This window comes from Pelodiscus sinensis, chromosome 27 (genome assembly GCF_052426305.1).
Source record: "Pelodiscus sinensis isolate ZL-2025 chromosome 27, ASM5242630v1, whole genome shotgun sequence".
In the NCBI taxonomy this organism is placed as follows: Eukaryota; Metazoa; Chordata; order Testudines; family Trionychidae; genus Pelodiscus; species Pelodiscus sinensis.
Window position 1 is genome coordinate 3,978,578 of NC_143078.1, and position 18,010 is coordinate 3,996,587.

Genomic DNA, 18,010 nt, shown 5'->3' on the forward strand with positions numbered 1-18,010 from the left:
CAATACTCTTTCCTTTCTTTTCTTTTTTTAAAATAAATATTTGTTTAGTTCACATGCATGGGCTGCAAGCGTGTATTTGGGTAAGATACGAAATGTTCACTGACCTGGTGATGTGTCTGATCCCTTGGGGTGACTAGGCAGACCAAAAGTGTCAATCATCTTCCTCATATTAGATTGGGCTGCTTTAAGAGCACTGTATGTTGGCTTTGAGTGACCAGCAAGGGATTGTAGAAGCTGTTTTGTTGCTGACAAATAGTGGGTGGGATGAAAAGGGGGCACAGCCCCACCTCCTCCCTCTGCCACTCCTCACCCAGGGGGGTTCTCCCCAGCCCATATTAGTGGGGGCAGCTGTTCACCTGCGCTTCACCAGGTGGGCAGCAAGCAGTGTAGCTAGAGGATGCATAGGAGCTGGGAGAAAGATGCAGCACCACCCCATCCCATTATCTGTTGCTGCACAGTGTCTCCTCTTCCTGGCACAGCCGAGCAGCATAGCCAGAAGAACCTCTTGCCCCTCATGGTGTTTGGGGAGCCATGACCCTTCCTTCCCTCCCTCACAAGCATTGCTCCGGCTGGATTGGTGAATCTCGTTATTAGTCATAGGCACCAGGCTTGGAGCTTGCCTGCCCCATTCTCTGCAGTTTGCTCTGATTAAGCAGCCTCCCACTGCCCTGGCACCTTCTTGTCCTCACACTAGTGAGATACCTGAGCCTGTTTTTCACTTGTGAGTCTCCTGGGAAGCCCAGCATAGAATGTAGGTTCACATGGCCCTGATTGAGAACCAGCCACCTAAGCTCCAGGGGCATCTGGACCAAGCCCCCTTCTGTTGGTAGCAGAGACAAGATGTAAGCGGCAGGCTAATGTGTTGCAAGGGAGCCACTGAAGTGCTGGCGTTGGAGGCATTCTGAGGTGGGTCTCTCTCCGGCTTTCCTGTCAACGGTGTCCTGCCTTAATTAATTATCCATTGGGCCAAAGCAGCATAGGCATTAAGCTACTCCTGTTGATGGTAAAGTCTTCCACGTGCATGGTTAGTGTTCTCCTTTACTCCTGAAGTTCTTCCTCTTGAATTAAATATTAATTGAGCAAAGAAGCTGCTTATAGTACAGTGTGTGTGTGTGGGAGGGGGGGCACTTGGGCTATTAAATACAGTGGTTGGGGGTCCTCCAGCTACCTACTGAGAGGGAGTGGCTTTGAACAGGGTTGTCTGGCTTTCTTGTTGGAGGGGTTCCATGTTAACTATTGATTAGGTCAAAGCAAAAGCTTAGCCCCAGAAGCCTTTGGTAGTATAGCAGCTAGAGTGCATGACTGGGCTGTGAAAGACCCTGGTTCAAGTCCCCCAAGGGTGAGCCTGCTTCCTTATTCTTGGCTACTGAAAAGCACTCCTTTATTTGTCAACTGGGCCCAAGCAGAGACTTGGTCTGTGAAGCCCTCTCTGGTGTGGTGGTTTGGGTGTTCACCTGGGATGCCAGAGCTGTGAGTTCTATTCCCCCTATTCCTGGTGACCCAAAGGGTTTTGGAAAATTATTTGCTGCCTCCTCGGCTTTTTAATAAAACTCTGATCTCTCTTTCGCCCCCTGTGGTCCTGGCCTGCCCAGGAGGTGGGAGATCCCAGTTCCAGTCCCGCCTCTGCGAAGGGACTGGAGCAGGTATCTCCTGCCTCCCAGGGACCGCCCCCCCACCACCCGCCCCCTAACCCCACCACCCCACCCCCCTCCCTAGCCCACCCACCCCACCCCCCACCCCCTCCTAACCCCACCCCCCAGAGAGGTGAGAGCTTTCAGTCTAAGTCCCGTCTTTTATTCTTAAGACAATGGCTCCACCCGGAGCAGGGACCTAAATAGGAATCTGCCACCTCCCCGGTCACCTGGGAGAGAGGATTTCCCCAGTCAAACCCCTTCTAAAGGGGCAGAGGTAGGATTCGAACTAGGAAATCCAAGGATCTCCCACCTTCTAGGCAAGCACGCAACCACCGGGCTACAGAGTGATCTTAAAGCTAGGGCTGCCTCAGGCCATACTTAAGTAAAGGGGAGCAGCGCCAACAGGAAAGATTGACAGAGCTTCCTGTTCACAAAGAGAGCACCTTCCTCAGGGACACGAGGGCTCGAACCATGCACCTGAGCCTCAAAGGCAACTGCTGTGACCACTACGCTACCAAGAGCTGCTTGTAAGGAGGAGACTCTTTTTGGCCCAATAAACAGATAATTCACATGGACCAGCTTTAACAAGGAAGTCTCCGAGCTCCCAATGCTCAGAGTCTATCTCCCAAGGCCCAGGGAGGACTGGAACCCAGGTCTTCAACAATAGAAGCACTTACTTTAGCCTCTGTGCTACAGAGAGCCTCTTACTTTATGTGACTGCTTTGGCCCAATTAATAGTTAATTAAAGGGGAAGGGGTTCAAGAGGAAAGGTACAGAAGTGCCTGCTGTTCAACTCTTTTGGTGTTCACTGGAAAGCAGGAGCCTTGAACCAGGGTCCCTAACAGCCCAGGCAAGCACCCTAACCCCTGGCCCATAGGGGGCTGCTTATGTTAAGGGTTTACTTTAGCCCAATTAACTGATAATTACAGTGGACCATCTTTAATAGAAACACAGTAGCACTGTCATTGGCTGGGAGCCCCAGAGAGGCAGCAAAGTCACTAATCAGCTGTTATCACTGTGCTTAGCCGCCTGTTCCTTGCGACAGGGTTGTTAGCCAGTCATCAGGGCAGGGAAATGAGACACAAGACCAGTGTCCCCTGTAAGCTGAGCACTTGGGAAGCTGCGCAGGAGAGATTTAAGTGCCACCTCGCTGATTAGCAGAGTGGCCACAGCTGTCCAGAGCCTGAGTTTCTCCTGGGAGTTCACATCCACACACACGTTCTCAGCCTTTCCGGACGACTGTGCCCCTTTCAGGAGTCTGCTTGTCTTGCGTATCCCCAAGATTCACCGCACTTTCAAAACCTAGTTCTTCCCAAGTCAGACATACAGCTCCACACACACCACTGGCACGGAAAGACGGCCGACTGTCTCGTGTTTACCACAGAATTACACAGTGCATTGGTTGGGGTACACTTGTACTTCCAAAGTATCAGAGCCAGCCAGGGCTGGAAGAGACCTCCGGAGCTCATCTAGGCCAACCCCCACATTTCAGTACAATTAATTGTGCTACCAGAATCTGTTTCCCACTTCTGTCTTCCCAAACCCTGCCCCCCAGGGCTGAAGCCTGTAACTTAACCTCACAGGGCTCCCCTGTGGTCTGGGGATCTGCACCTCTGCCCTTCTTGCCAGCCTTGCATTTCCAAACCCCCCAAACCTGTCCCATAATCCCATGGGGGCTGCAATCCCCAGGCTGAGAAACACTGAAATAGATGAATCGATGTAGCCCCTGAAAGCCCTCTGCGTACCCCCAAGAGAGCATGTGTCCTGGTTCAGAACCATCCTCTCAGACATCACCAACCCTTCGCTATTCGTAGTCCAAGGAAATCAGCAGAACCCTTTGGAGACAACAGGCTCATACACGCTGTCTTCTTACTTCAGCACAGCTAGGTCAGGCCAGGAGTAGACCCCAGGAGTTTGTCCAAATTTCCCTCTAATTTTTTCCATCCATAGGGGGAATGAATACAGTGAGTTATGTGCACCGAGGCAGAGCTTGGGGCAGAAGCAGTAAAGCACGTGTTTCTTAAGCAAGAAAGCGCCTCACTTGAAATAAAGCACAAGACTGCTGATCGTGTAATAGAAGGGTGGATAATCTGTGGGAAGCAACAGCTTTCCATGACACTAGGATGGCTGTGGTAATTTGCCCCAAACATTTGAACTTTATTTAGCCTTTTTCTACCCTGTCTTTCTACTGCATCTCCAACAGACCCCCCCTTCTCCCTTCTCCTTGCTTCCAATTGGGGGAGGCCAGAGATTAGCCATGGTACCAGTACTTACGATCCCAGTGCCTCCATGAAGATGAATGTTTTTCGGATGTTGTTGGTCTGTTTCTTCCAGGAACGGGTATCATCCACTTCCTTGCGGCCCATTTTCTCCAGAGCTGAAGCGGGGAATTCTGCCAGGAAGCAAGGAAAAGTGGTCAGCTGAAATAATTCAGCTATTTCAGTAGAAGGGGAGGAGGGTAAAACTTAAACCACTGCAAAGTACCCATTTGCTTTGGAGGTTTTTGAAGATTTCCTTTTGGGTCTGTCAAAGCCAAGATGCAAGGAAGTCAAATTTGCAATCAAAATCATGTGACATATCACGTGACACATCATGTGACTACTACATATCATGATGAAAGCATTTTACCCACAATTCCCAGTACAAAAATACAAGTGCAAAGGAAAACTGTTTTTCTGAGAATTTAACACAAAATAATCACTCTCCTTGAAAATCACCCAGTGCACGCCACCCACAGTCCCTAAGCAGAAGGAAAAACTATGTAGAACTTTAAAGACTAACAAGATGGTTTAATAGGTGATGAGCTTTCACCTAGTAAACCATCTTGTTAGTCTTTGATCTTGCTAAAACAAAAGGAAAAACTGTGTAGCACTTTAGACTAACATGGCTAGTCCCTAAGCAGATGAGACTTCAAGGTCTATTGGCTCTTACATAGCAAAATGCATCAGATGCCAAATATGTATTATAGCTAATATTAGGAGGCTTGGCTAGAAATCTAGCACTCATAGGGTGGGACTTGTCATTTGGGGAGATTCATTTAGTGACAAATGTGTGAGATTGTCAATTACTAATGTTGCTATTTTGCTGAATATTCAGGAGCTATAAAACTGTGATTATGCTCCTGCATGGCTGCTAATGCTAGCCTGCTAAAGCACCCTTGAGTTAATAGATTAACCTAGCTCAATATGCAAGCCAGCAAGCAGCTCTAATATAACCTGCACCTTCAGTCACATCTAATTTTAAAGAGCTAGTGTTGACTCAGGGGAAATTTACTGACCAGTGTGCTGATCTAGCTAGTAGTATACCCTGGATCTCTCTTTTTTTTTTCTTCCTGGGAATATTTGCACGGGAAATGGAATGTTACGTAGAAATCCCAGTATTTCCTGATGTGGAGTTGCAAGCTGCTGACATCACAATTGTGGCTATAACAAAAACTGTCATGTGATAGAAAAAAGTTGGCATTTTGGTCTTAATTTTGCTCCCGATAGAAGATGTCAGGGTGATTGTTCAGGAGGCTGGGTGCCTGGAGCTTAACCATAACCCAGGCATAGCATGGGCAACCGCTGTCATGGAGCTCAGGCTATTCCCAGTCCACGCAAGACAACAATCAAGCTCTACTTAGTGGCTGATCCAGCAAGGAACACGGAAAGAAAACAAAGAGTAGACATTAGCTCTGGCTTAGCCCTCACCACATAAAGGAATACCATTCCACTTGTTTCCAGACAGTGTTCCCTCTGATTTTTTTCAATCCCTGTGCAGAATAAATTTTATGTGCACTGAGTCATATGCAGATGTGCACCCCCATTAGACACACATTCTGCCAGCGGCAGGTTGCTCTGCTAATCAGCTGGGCAGCACCTGAACTTCTCCTGGGGGGCCACCCACGCACACAGCTTACAGGGTGCAATCTCTTCATTTTGGAGGCTGCCTGCACATTTGCATGTAAAGTGCAAGGTCTGGGGATGTGAGCACATGAATTTAGATGACAATTACTGTAGGCTTAAAACACTGGTTCTCAACCCATTTACCATTCTGGGCTGCTTATGCAGCTCTCTTTGTTAACTGGACTCCAGCCACAGAATACAGGCAGTCCCCGGGTTACGTACAAGATAGGGACTGTAGGTTTGTTCTTAAGTTGAATCTGTATGTAAGTCGGAACTGGAGTCCAGATTCAGCCCCTGCTGAAACTGACCGCCAGTTCCGACTGACATACAGAATCAACTTAAGAACCCCAAGCGTCCCCAAGTCAGCTGCTGCTGAAACTGATCAGCAGCTGATTCCAGGAAGCCCGGGGCAGAGCAACTCTGCCTCAGGCTTCCTGTAGTCAGCGCTGGTCAGTTTCAGCAGCGGCTAAATCAGGACGCCTGGGACAGAGCAGCCGGGGTGCTGCTGGGTTGCTCCAGTAGTGCCGCTCCTCGGCACTACTGGAGCAACCCAGCAGCACCCCATCTGCTCTGCCCCAGGCGTCCTGATTCAGCCGCTGCTGAAACTGACCAGCAGCGGCTGAATCAGGACCAGAGCAGCTGGGGTGCTGCTGGGTTGGACTAGTAGCGCCCAGAGTGGCGCTGCGGGACCAACCGGCAGCACCCCAGCTGCTCTGCCACAGGCGTCCAGAAAAAAAGCCTAGTCTGCTGGGGGGGGGGGGGGGGCTACTAGCTGCGCCCCCCCCACCCCAGCAGACCAGGAAGATACGGGCGGCGGACCGAGATGCACCGCGGTCCCGCCGCCTGGGTCCTCTGCGGCTTTGCTCCCTGTCTCCCTGGTCTGCTGGAGACCAGCAGACCAGGGAGACGGGGAGCAAAGCCTCTGAGGATGCCGGCAGCGGGACAGCCGCGGGGCGTCTGGGCTGTCCTGCTGCCGGCTTCCCCCGCGGCTTTGCAAAGCCTCAGGGAAGCCGGCAGCGGAGCAGCCCAGGCGTGCCTGGGGTGCCCCGCTGCCCGAGCTCCCCCCCCCCCCCCCGCCGCTTTGCAAAGCCTCCGGGAAGCCGGCAGCGGAGAAGCCCAGGCGCGCCTGGGGTGCCTCGCTGCCCAAGCCCCCCCCGCGGCTTTGCAAAGCGCGGGGGGGCTCGGGCAGCGAGGCAGCCCAGGCGCGCCTGGACTGCCCCGCCACCGGCTTCCCCGCGGCTTTGCAAAGCCGCGCGGGGGGGGGGGGGCTCGGGCAGCGGGGCCCCGCTGCCCGAGCCCCTCCGCGGCTTTGCTCTGTGTCTTCCTGGTCTGCAGACCAGGGAGTCGCAGAGCAAAGCCCCAGAGTACATGGGTGGCAGGACCGCGAGGTCCCGCAGTCCGTGTACTCTGGGGCAGCCCCGTTCGTAACTGCGGATCCGACATAAGTCGAATCCGCGTAAGTCGGGGACTGCCTGTACATACATAGATATATATATATAGTCTGAGTTTCAGATATGCTGAGTCACCCACACCTCCCAGCAACATCTTAGCTAACTAGCCTAAAGCTAGGTACTTTAGTCTAAAAGCAACCAAGTCAGTGGCAGAACAGGGATTAGAACCACAAGCCTAGCAGCTGCTAGGACAGTACACTAACCATTAAGGTACACAGCTTGGGCCGCTTTCAAGCCCATGCAAGTAGTATATATTTATACTTGGTTGTACACAGCTAACGTTCTGAGATGCAAGAAGGATAAAATTAGTGAGGGCTTTAACTTGACAATGATGACACCTTCCTTTTGTGAGTGCACCAAGGAGGCAGTGTGTCCTAATGGTCAGTGCACAGCATTAGGAAGCAACACCTCTTAGGTTCTTATCCCTGCTCTGCTACAGAGCACTTATGCCATTGTTTTTAGACTAAAGTACCTAGATTTAGGCTAGTTAACTAAAACATTGATGGGAGGTGAAGGTGACTCAGCGTGTCTGAAACTCTGGCCATTTATTTTGGCAGCCCCTGTAAATGTGGCCGTAGCCTATTCCTCTCCTCTCTGTCTCGATTTCTCCAGCTCACATGACTGGCACTCAGGAAACCTAGGTCTTATGACATCCACTGACTTGCTGGGTAAGTCACTACTCCCTGTGCCTCAGTTTCACCCCCCACCCTTTGTCTGCCCAGTTCAGGGATCCCCTTAGGAGGGTTCAGGATCTTGAGTGGAGGTGACTTCTGCCATGCTGGCAAATTGCACCAGCCCATGGGCCTCTCCCAAAGTGTGGGGCCCAGCCTGGTAGCCCCAATTCACCATACCTTAGGGCTAGCTCTGGCCCTTGTCTATGACAGTAAGCTCTTCAGGGCGGAGGCTTTGCATAGTGCTGCCATAACACAAGTAAACATACCACTACTGCCACTTTCAGAGGTGTTATGAGAATCAGTGTTTGTGAAGGTGTAAAGTGCAGTATCAACTCAGAGAGGTGTGTATTCAGAGGATGAATTTTAAAGCAACCCCTCTCCCCTCTTTTTCTGTTTTATAATTCATCCTCTGTGCCTCTTGCTCCATATTTTTCACCCGAGGAAGAGGGTTGTGCCCACAAAAGCTCATGATACTAAGGTGAAACAGAACTGTTAGCTTTGATCTTATTAAGAAGACTCAGGAGTTTATAAACCAACAGCTCAGAGCTGGAAATACATTAGAAAGCAATCAATGAGACTCTCAGCTTGGTTGAAAAGAAATCTCCAGAATCAGCATTGACCCTTGGATCCTAGAAGAGGCTCTTCCAAGAAAAGCATACTAAGGAAATGCATTGAAAATTCTTCATTAGGCAGAATCACATCGGCTGCTGAAAACACTCCTTTTAAGATACTCCATTCCTCACTATGTAGGATCAATCACAGTGTTCCATAAAAGCTTTAAGACTTGGCTGAATCTTTGGGAGAGAAAATGGAATATTTTGTTAAAGAAAAAAAGAAGTTTTCAGGAGAGATAGGCAGCACTTATGAGACATTAGCTTCCAGCATCTTTTTTCTTGACAGTCAGTTTAGATTTTTGATTCCCACTAAGCCTACTTTATTATCTTAATTAAAAGGGACACAAAGATTTTATGACCCCCCAACACGAGATTTCAAAGGTTAATTCAACTTTGTTGAAAGAGAAATTGATTCAGCGACAAAATGATGACAGCTTGTGTCCATAAACTCTTTAAAAGCCAAGTCAGACTTAGTTTTTATCCACTTTATAGCAATGCAAGTCCTGTGTGTAGCAGCCCTATTTTGTTGTTTCTCTAATTAGTGCTGATGAAGTGTTCTTAGCAGCGTGGAGCAATTATTGCAAAATATTATCTGCATAGATTTGTTTGCATTTGGAAGCAAGTTTTCATTCAAGACCGTTCTTTTCACACTTTCACCTTTGCTCCCTGTAAAAAAAAATCACTGACAAAAATTAATTTGAAGCATGCATGCTTAAGTATTGACTGAAAGTGGTTTTCATATGATGCATCCACATGCACAAGTTGCAATGCCGGACTAGAATGGAATGAGGGAGACTGTGCTTTGTAGCCAGCTAATTCTAAAGCAAAACAAAAAGAGCCGGGGAATTGGTCAAAAGAGATGATGGTTTATGAGTTATTCACCCAGCTCTAGCACTTAGAAATGCAGACACCAGCAGCAAAAGCTTCCTCAACCCCTGACACTTCCAATATGTTTCCCTAAAGGGACCCCTCGGCATCTCAATCCCAATCCCATCCGCCCACTGTGCAGTGCCGGGCCATGTGGTTCCAGCTCTAACAATGCTTTCTGTGATTTCACCAACTGTCCATGCAGAAATGGACTAACAGCCGCAATCCCTGTTCTCAGGCCACTGAACACCCGTCACCACAGCAGCAAGGTGATTGTAGGCAGTGGTGCGAGCACATTTTTAAGAGTGTGGGGGTTGACATTTGACCCTTACCCCTGCCCTGCACCCGCCCCCAAAACTGAGGCCGGGAGCAAAACCCTTGCATTGTGGAGCAGCGGCTGGGACCCAGGGCACGAGGCTGGCAGCAAAACTCCAGCATTCAGGGCCAGCAGTAGATCCCCAGGGGTGCCATGAACATACAATGCTGTGAAGCACCTGAGTTGAGCGACTGGCAGATGCAGGTGGCATCCACTCCTCTGGACCCAGTGGAAGGCTAGTTCTGGTGCCACGAGCCAAGCACAGACTGGTGGGATCACACAGTGATGCCGCTCTGGGACGCCCAGCAGTGGCTGAAAAACTTTCCCACGTGGCAGGCCACTTTGAAATTTGTGAATGGCTTTCCCCAACCCTGAAGTGCAGCAATACCAGAACGAGACCCGCCCTGACAGCTGAGAAGTGCGTGGCAATAGCCCTGTGGACGGTTGCAACCCCACACAGCCACCAGTCAACTGGCAATCAGTTTGGAGTGGGGAAATCTGCAGTGGGGGCTGTTGTGATCCAAGGAGCCAAGACAATCAATACCCTTCTGCTACAGAGGCTAGTGACTCTGGGAAGCGTGCAAGGCAGAGTGGCTTTGCCAGAATGGGGCTCCCTAACTGTCGTGCTTGGACCACGGCAAGGAGCCACCGGTCAAGCCAGGGCAGAGCGGTGCAATGGGCTGGTGGGTGTTGGAAGGGAAGGGGGTGCCGTTTATCGACTCAGTTAACGCTCAGCCAAAGAGGCATCCCTTTGTCGTGGCAGCCTGCTGTGGGCTCCGTGGGAGCGGTGGAAGTGAGGGGAAAGCGTCATGCTAGGCTAGTGCAGGGGGTCAAGGCAGAGTGCCCGGCCACGTAAGGTGAGCATCAGACACCAGGGCAACAAGGCGAGCAAGTGGAAGGGCCCGGCCTATCCGAGAGGCTTTGAAAACCAGCCAGATAGCGCTATGACAACCATGCCTGTTGCTCCTCAGAAGGTGCCCCCTGCATTCAGTGTGCTTGCCTGTAGCCCCCCACCCCATGCAACACAAGCACTGAAGAGACCACTGAGAAATCGGGGGCTTTTACTTAGGTGACACAAGGAAGCAGGAACAGAAAAAGAGTTCAGGGCAGAAGCTTGGCTGGGATGGGGGGAGAAAAGGGAAAGTGGCATATTACAACCCCCCCGTGCAGCAATCACAAGCAGGAGCCTTTTGCTCGAGGTGCATCCCTGTGGGCTGAATGAGAGCCTGCCTTTGACTCCCCCTCTCCTGTGTGATAGGGCCCCTGGGAATGGAGGCTATGGAACTTGGTGAAGATGGGCTGGCGGGGGTGCCTTTGCATCTGGCTGTGCCGGAAGTCCACCATGTGCATCATCACCTCCGCCATGGCTACCGAGACTTTCTCTTCCCTTCGTGTTCCCTGCACGCTCTCACGCCCTCCTGCGCTGTGTGCCTCTCCTGCAGCAGCATTGTCCTCCACTCACTCCCTGGCCACGATGGCGGCTTGCATTTGCTCCTTGAACACGTCGTCCTGAGTGTGCTTTCGCCTTCGGAGCCGGGGAAGTGTGTCGCACTCTCACTGCTGCACCTGCTCTCACAAACACAGAAGGGCGGACTGTGCAGGAGATAAACCATGGAGCATGGACAGCTCATCTCTTGGCATAAGGGAACGTCTGTCCAAAGACAATGGCGATGTGGTAAGCACAAGACTAGTGAGGCTTTTAAGCGGCCACTATGCAGCAGGTACACCACTGTGGAGCAGCTGGACGCAAGTGGGTGGCAGACATGATAAGGCACAGGATGGGGCTCGAGCCTGCGGGGGTGAGGAGGTCCAAGTGTGGTGGCAGGGTGTGGCAGGGCAGGGACATGTGTTTGGCAACTCCCATTTGCTGGGAGAGCACAACTTTCCCTTCCTGCAAGATTCTGGAGGGAGTGGGGAGGGGCACAGGACAGGGTCTCAGGCCATGCTTCACTGGGGATGAGCAAATGCTGGGGTATCAGTTACAATAGCAGCTTCCCTAGCTCCATCCAGGCAGCCGCGTGCAATATCAGTCTTCCTTGACTCCCAGGGTATGTCTACACTACAAAGTTAATTCGAACTAGCGGAGCGCTTAGTTCGAACTAGGTAAACCTTATTGCACGAGGGCTAAGCCTAGTTCGAATTAACTAGTTCGAATTAAGGGCTATGTAGCCCCTTAATTCGAACTAGTGGGAGGCTAGCCCTCCCCAGGTTTCCCTGGTGGCCACTCTGGGCACCACCAGGGAACTCTTCTGCACCCAGAGCCCTTAAAGGGGCACGGTCTGGCTATGGTGCCCGTGCCAGGTGCAAGCCTGCCAGCACCCAGCCAGCAGACCCTGCATCTGGCACGGCTTGAGCCAGCCACCCGATGCCACCCAGCCCTCCCCCTCTTCCCGGGACCAGGCTGGCGGCTCCCAGGAGCCTACCCAGGTCCGCAAGAGGCGGGCGCCCACGTGGTTTACTGCGGAGATCGTGGACCTCATCGAGGTTTGGGGGAGGCCTCCAACGTCCACGACCTCCACACTAGGCATAGGAAAGTGGTTGTCTAGGGCAGGATAGCTGCCAGCCTGGCCACCAAAGGCCACATGCAAACCCAGGAGCAGGTTTGCATGAAAATCAAGTTGGTCCAGTGAGACCCCCGATCCTGAACCTTGAGCTTAGAACATAAGAACACAGGAACGGCCGTACTAGGTCAGACCAAAGGTACATCTAGCCCAGTAGCCTGTCTGCCGACAGCGGCTGACACTAGGTACCCTGGAGGGGATGGACCGAAGACAATGACCAAGCCATTTGTCTCCTGCCATCCATCTCCAGCCTTCCACAAACCTTGGGCAGGGACACCACTCCTACCCCCTGGCTAATAGCACTCCATGGACCCAACCTCCATCACTTTATCTAACTTCTCTTTAAACTCTGTTCTAGTTCTAGCCTTCACAGCTTCCTGTGGCAAGGAGTTCCACAGGTTGGCTATTTGCTTTGTGAAGAAGAACTTTCTCTTATTAGTTTGAAGCCTGCTACCCATTAATTTCATTTGGTGTCCTCTAGTCCTTCTATTATGGGAACTAATGACGAACTTTTCTTTATTCACCCTCTCCACACCACTCATGCTTTCATAGACCTCTATCACATCCTCCCTCAGTCTCCTCTTTTCTAAGCTGAAAAGTCCCAGTCTCTTTAGCCTCTCTTCATATGGGACCTGTTCCAATCCCCTGATCATTTTAGTTGCCCTCCCCTCTCCCAGCCTCTCTCTTCCCCTCTCCCACCTCCTTTTCCCAGTCTCCCCGAGTTTTGTTCAATAAAGAGAGTTTCTATTTTTGAACACACGTGTCCTTTATTTTGTACATCAGGAAGGGGGGCTAGGGAGGGGTAAGTGGAAGGAGGTGAGGGAGGAATGGGGTACGAGCCCCCGATGAGGAGGACTGGGCTGGCTCTGCGGGCTCCTTGGGGTGGAAGCTCTCCTGAAGACCCTTGATTTACCCCCCCTCCGGATGGCAGCCTGCGGCAAGTGCAGCCGGGCTGATGGCCGAGTGTTGTGATGTGCTGAGTGTGGGCACTCAGGCCACTCCAAGCCAGGACTGCTTTGCAAGCGGGGAACCCCTGAGAACTGTCTGTCCGGGGTGGGGGTTGGGTCCCTTTAAGCACAGCCCTCGGCTAGCCTGAGACAGCAGCTCCACGCTCTAAGTCCTCATCTGATGCCATGCCGGCACTGCTTCCAGCCATCCTTAACCTCGGACAGGGTCCACTCAGTGTGGACATGTTAGTTCGAATTACCAAAATGCTAATTTGAATGAGTTTTTAAGTCTAGATGCGCTAATTCGAACTAAGTTAGTTCTAATTAGTGCTCTAGTGTAGACATACCCCCACAGAACAACAGGGAGCAGAAGCTGATGGAACGTGGCCAGAAACCTGGCGCTTACGCTGCACAGCTTTGCGCTGTGGTGACGCCGGACCACCAACTGCTGGTTGGGTGTGGGAAGGTGTCCTGCCGGGCAGGACGGAATGAGCCAGGCCTCCCCAGAAACCTCAGGAGGAGGGTGAAAGAGTTGCCCTTGGAGAGCTTTGTAGGGATGTGCAGGGAGGATTCCCGCTCCGTCTCCAGGCACGTTAGCAAGCTGTTCTGGGGAGTCCTCGCTGGGTCGGCAGTGTGGCTGCCACTGATCGCACCCAGTTGCCTTAACCTGCTCATGGTGTGATTCAAAATACGAACTCACCTGCAGTGCCCTTCCCCCAGCAGGGCCTGGCAGGGGGACGTCCTGGGAGGAGGGGACTGGCTCCCAAGTTAAATAAGGGTCCTGTCTGTCAATGAGATTGGAAGCACCACTTGCCTGGGGACCATTCTCCTCCTCTTCTTCTTCATCCACTGCTGCTGCCTGAGGAGTGTATTGGCAGGAATTCCCGGACTGGCTTGGGAAGCTGGTCGAATCATCCCGAGGATCCCAGGCGGCTGCTCATAGAAACGGCATGTTTGTGGTGATGACCCAGACTGTCCGTTTGCCTCCTTTGTCCTCTGGCATGCCTGCCTCAGCTCCTTTATTTTCACGTGGCACAGCTGGGCACCCCTGCTGTATCCTTTCTCGGCCATGCCCTGTGCGATATCAGCATCGATACCAGTGTTCCTTTTGCTGCTTCCTAGTTCTGCCTGAATCGATTCCTCTCCTTACGCAACAACGGGGCCCAGGATCTCCAGAATGCTCCAGGCTGGTGCCCGTTTGTGACCCTGGACATTCATGGTCAAGAGCATGGCTCAGGTGTGCTGCCTGCTCAGAGGGCTGCTCGCCACCCACCTGGCCACACAGGAAATGAAATTCTGTGCACCCGGAGAGCAGCAGAGTTGGACATCTTGGCTAGAGCAGTCAGACCGGAGCACTGTGGGATACCTCCCGGAGGCCAAGAACGTCGACTTTTCCAGTGATGTGTCCACGCTAGCCTAACGTCGACCATGAAATGTCAAATGCATTGTTGCGCCTCATGAAAAGCAGGAATACTGAAATAGACTTTAAAGGTCCTTAAAGTTGACAGAACGGGGTCGATGATGTTGATTCATTTAGAAAATCAACCAAATGTGGCCAAGTTCAACCTAAACCCCCAGGCTGTGTCTAGACTGGCCAGGTTTTCCGGAAAATCAGCCACTTTTCTGGAAAAACTTGCCAGCTGTCTACACTGGCCACTAGAATTTCCGCAAAAGCACTAACTTCCTACTGTAAGAAATCAGTGCTTCTTGCGGAAATATTATGCTGCTCCCGTTCGGGCAAAAGACCCTTTTGTGCAAAAGTTTTGTGCAAAAGGGCCAGTGTAGACAGCTCAGATTTGTTTTCTGCAAAAAAGCCCCGATCGCGAAAATGGTGATCGGGGCTTTTTTGTGGAAAAGCGCGTCTAGATTGGCCATGGACGCTTTTCTGCAAAAAGTGCTTTTGCGGAAAAGCGTCCGTGCCAATCTAGACGCTCTGTTCCAAAAATGCTTTTAACGGAAAACTTTTCCATTAAAAGCATTTCTGGAAAATCATGCCAGTCTAGACGCAGCCCAAGTGTAGACCAGGCCTGAGTATGTCACTTCTCATATTCATACTTCTAGCCTTGTCAGCCTCTTCCCGGCCACAGAGATGGATAACAGTGACATAGGCGACATTCCTATAAGGCTAGATACACTGAAGATGCGGGGATTGTGTAAGCACCTGACAGATGAAGCGCCCGTCTTCCTTGTCTCATGCTAGAATAAGCAGACTTTCAAAATCCTTCCGTCCCCTGCAGACATTGGTTCCTTCCCCTGCCAGTTCATTGCTAAAGAACTAGTTGCAGAAGGATACTGTACACAACACAGAAGTCTTGCAAAAATCCTTGGATGTCAATGACCTGTGACTGGCAATTTATACAATGTTTCCTGCTACTTCGTCCTCCACTCTTCTCTCCCGGGTCTGTTTACGCACCTCCTGCAGTTTGCCCTAATTTTAGAAAGTGGTGTGGGACACAGACAGTCTTTGTTTCACTTTGTTCATTCATTGGTAAGCGCAAATGATTCCCTGCCTTCTCCTGAGGCTACTACCACAGTGCAAATTAATGCTTATTACTGTATTCCTACTAGTTTGTTTGTGTTGGTTTCATTTTTCCACAGAGAATTCAAATATTATGATAAAAGCTAAGCAAGCCAATTGTGTGCTTGGCCTGGCATATTTCCCTAACAATTTTGCATATACGTGTATGCCTGTATTCCTTTTGTCAGTCTCTTCTTGGCACTCGGTTAGGAAGTATCCTTTTGTTTCCTGTATATCTTCCATTCACATCAAAAGAAAAAAACACACAGAGAAAACGGGAGCAGAGTAGTCTGAGTAAGTGCTTGGAAAATGCATTCTTCTGGAATCCTAGACATCAGAGTGAAAAAAGACTTCTCTGTTCATTTTCCCCATTCCCTTTTGGCAACGCAAGAACAAAAGGCTTTCTCTTTATTTTCAGTATATTGATTTTTCACAATAAAATGGAAATACTCGCTGAGTAGTTACGGCTTGTAAAGCCTTTTGAAGAGCTAAGTGTTATTTTAATGTATTTAGGAACCCCACTGCCCACCATGTAGGGCCGGAGAATATTGAACCCTTTTTCTACTTCATGCTGACAAGTGTCTGTGTCGTAAATGATGAGTAATTGCTATGGTCCCACCTAACATTTTTGCTCTTTCAGAGCAATAAACAGGACTGCTGCTTTGTTCAGGCTGAGCCAGGGAATGACGCATCGCGGCGTAGAAATTCGTATGTTGTTGTAATCTTGCTTAAATATTTCCTTCAGAACTTGGTTTGGCTTTCATATCACACCGCAGCAGAGCCCTCTGCAGACAATCTGCTTCTGCATTTCCTGAGCAAACCCCGCCGTACCACTTGATTCATAATCTTGCGACAACGAGTCACGAGAGGGGGGAAAATGAAGCGGTGGTTTTGTCTTTAGAACAAGAACCACATCAAAAAGGTGAATGGGGTGGGAAGAGAAAAGCCAAAAGGATGTGTTTTGTGACATGCAACAAAGTAAGTGTTCTGCATGTAAATAAATGGATGGACCCTGGTAGTGTTAGATGGGTTGAGGAAACAGTACCATGAGGAAGTGAATGGCAGAGAACCCCAATTCTTATGCATTAACCCAAACCTACATGAAACATCTTAAATTCTTGCTACTGATACCAAAATTTGGAGTTAATTTGGAGTCTTCCCCTGCTGAATTACATTTTCCAGGTAAACAGATTAATTTAAATAGTTTAAAAGTAAAACTATGCTACCCATATTACAAGTCCCATGTGTAACCTATGAGAGCCGAGAAATTAGAGCATCCGTTTCTGCAAAACTATACTGCACTATTTTGGTATAAGAAAAATGAACTTAAAACAGAAAATACTGTCCAGAACCTAAAGTCTTTTTTTGCCCAGAACAAGCAAGGAAGGCAAATAGTTAAGGAAATGCTTTGCTTACCCAAAGGATCACAGAGGAAGCAGCTCTAGTTCTGTCTCTTGTTCTGCTCCTACAGGTCTGTGGGGCTTAGAGACACGTTCACTGCTAGCAATAAACTGAGATTAAAGGGGAGGAATGCAAGAGATTTCTTTCATGAGATGGTAACCAGGCAGCACTTAAAGGGGAGTAAATTGACATCAGGATATGCTTGTCTGTGGGTGTGCTTCTCTGTCTTTTCCCCTACTCTGGCAGTGACAGTAATACCTGGCACCTTGCATCCTAGGATCCCAAAGCACTTTACAGACATGGCTTTACCAAGCCTCATCCCCTCCTGGGAGCCAGTGGCATAGACAGAAGGACTAACTAGAGAAGTCCCTGACTTCGGGTAGGGAGCAAGGATGGGTGATGGGAGGAGCAGAACAGGAGGGATGGGGGGAGTAAGTCCTGCTGGTGGGGGTGGTCCTGGGTGCAAAGCAGGTGGGACACAGCCTACTCAGGGCCACCCATGCCTCTGCCACTGCTGTGAGCAAAGGATTGCATTTAATTGGTTTTGAGAACAGCAGCAGCATCCTCTCTCAAGGAAAGCACTTTGCATTCTGCACAAAACACCCCCCCCCTCCCTAAAATGACCAATGTTTGGATACAAAGTCATTGGATTTTCTCAAATACTCGACTTCTCCATATAAAAACAGACGGACTGTCTTTTGCATGAGATGGGAAATGTTCAGAGAGGGGCAGTGGTGCCTAGTGGAAAGAGCAGCACACTGGGATTCCGTAGTCCTCTGCTCTGTTGCTTGCTCTGCTGCAGACCTGCTGGGTGAATTTGGACAAGACTCTCCGCACCTCAGCTTGCCCATCTGTAACACTGGGCTAGTGATGCTCACGTTCCGTATAGCACACTGCACTCTCTGCATGTAAGTGCTATCACAGGAGCTAGGCATTATTATTATTGGCAGGGAGTCCGAGCTATTTTAAGCCAGCTAATGTTTCTGTGTAGTTTTCAACCGTGCCATGAATTTAGCTTCTGTATAGTAAAATATGGCCAATATGAACTACTCTTTCAGAGTTTTAAGGCACTTTAGAATATTTGGAGATGGCTATACAAATATTATTGGCTAAACTCCTGGCAGATTTACATCCCCATTCAGG

At 50.1% G+C, this 18,010-nt stretch overlaps 1 protein-coding gene across 3 annotated transcripts in view; it reads right to left on the reverse strand.

Annotated features, from left to right (window-relative positions):
- CAMK1G (calcium/calmodulin dependent protein kinase IG) overlaps positions 1-16,983 on the reverse strand; it is a 42,609-nt gene extending 25,626 nt beyond the window's left edge. Inside the window, exons 1-2 of one of the 3 annotated variants that reach the window (XM_006118752.5) lie at positions 16,883-16,983; positions 3,909-4,026 (exon numbers count right to left, since the gene is read on the reverse strand). In XM_006118752.5, coding sequence (XP_006118814.1) covers positions 3,909-4,000 — 92 coding nt within the window. In that variant the 5' untranslated portion in view covers positions 4,001-4,026; positions 16,883-16,983. Of the gene's footprint in view, positions 1-3,908; positions 4,027-4,118; positions 4,336-16,882 lie in introns of those variants that run through there. The other 2 variants (XM_089773572.1, XM_006118751.5) reach the window with 2 other exon arrangements.
- Positions 16,984-18,010: the final 1,027 nt, after the last annotated feature.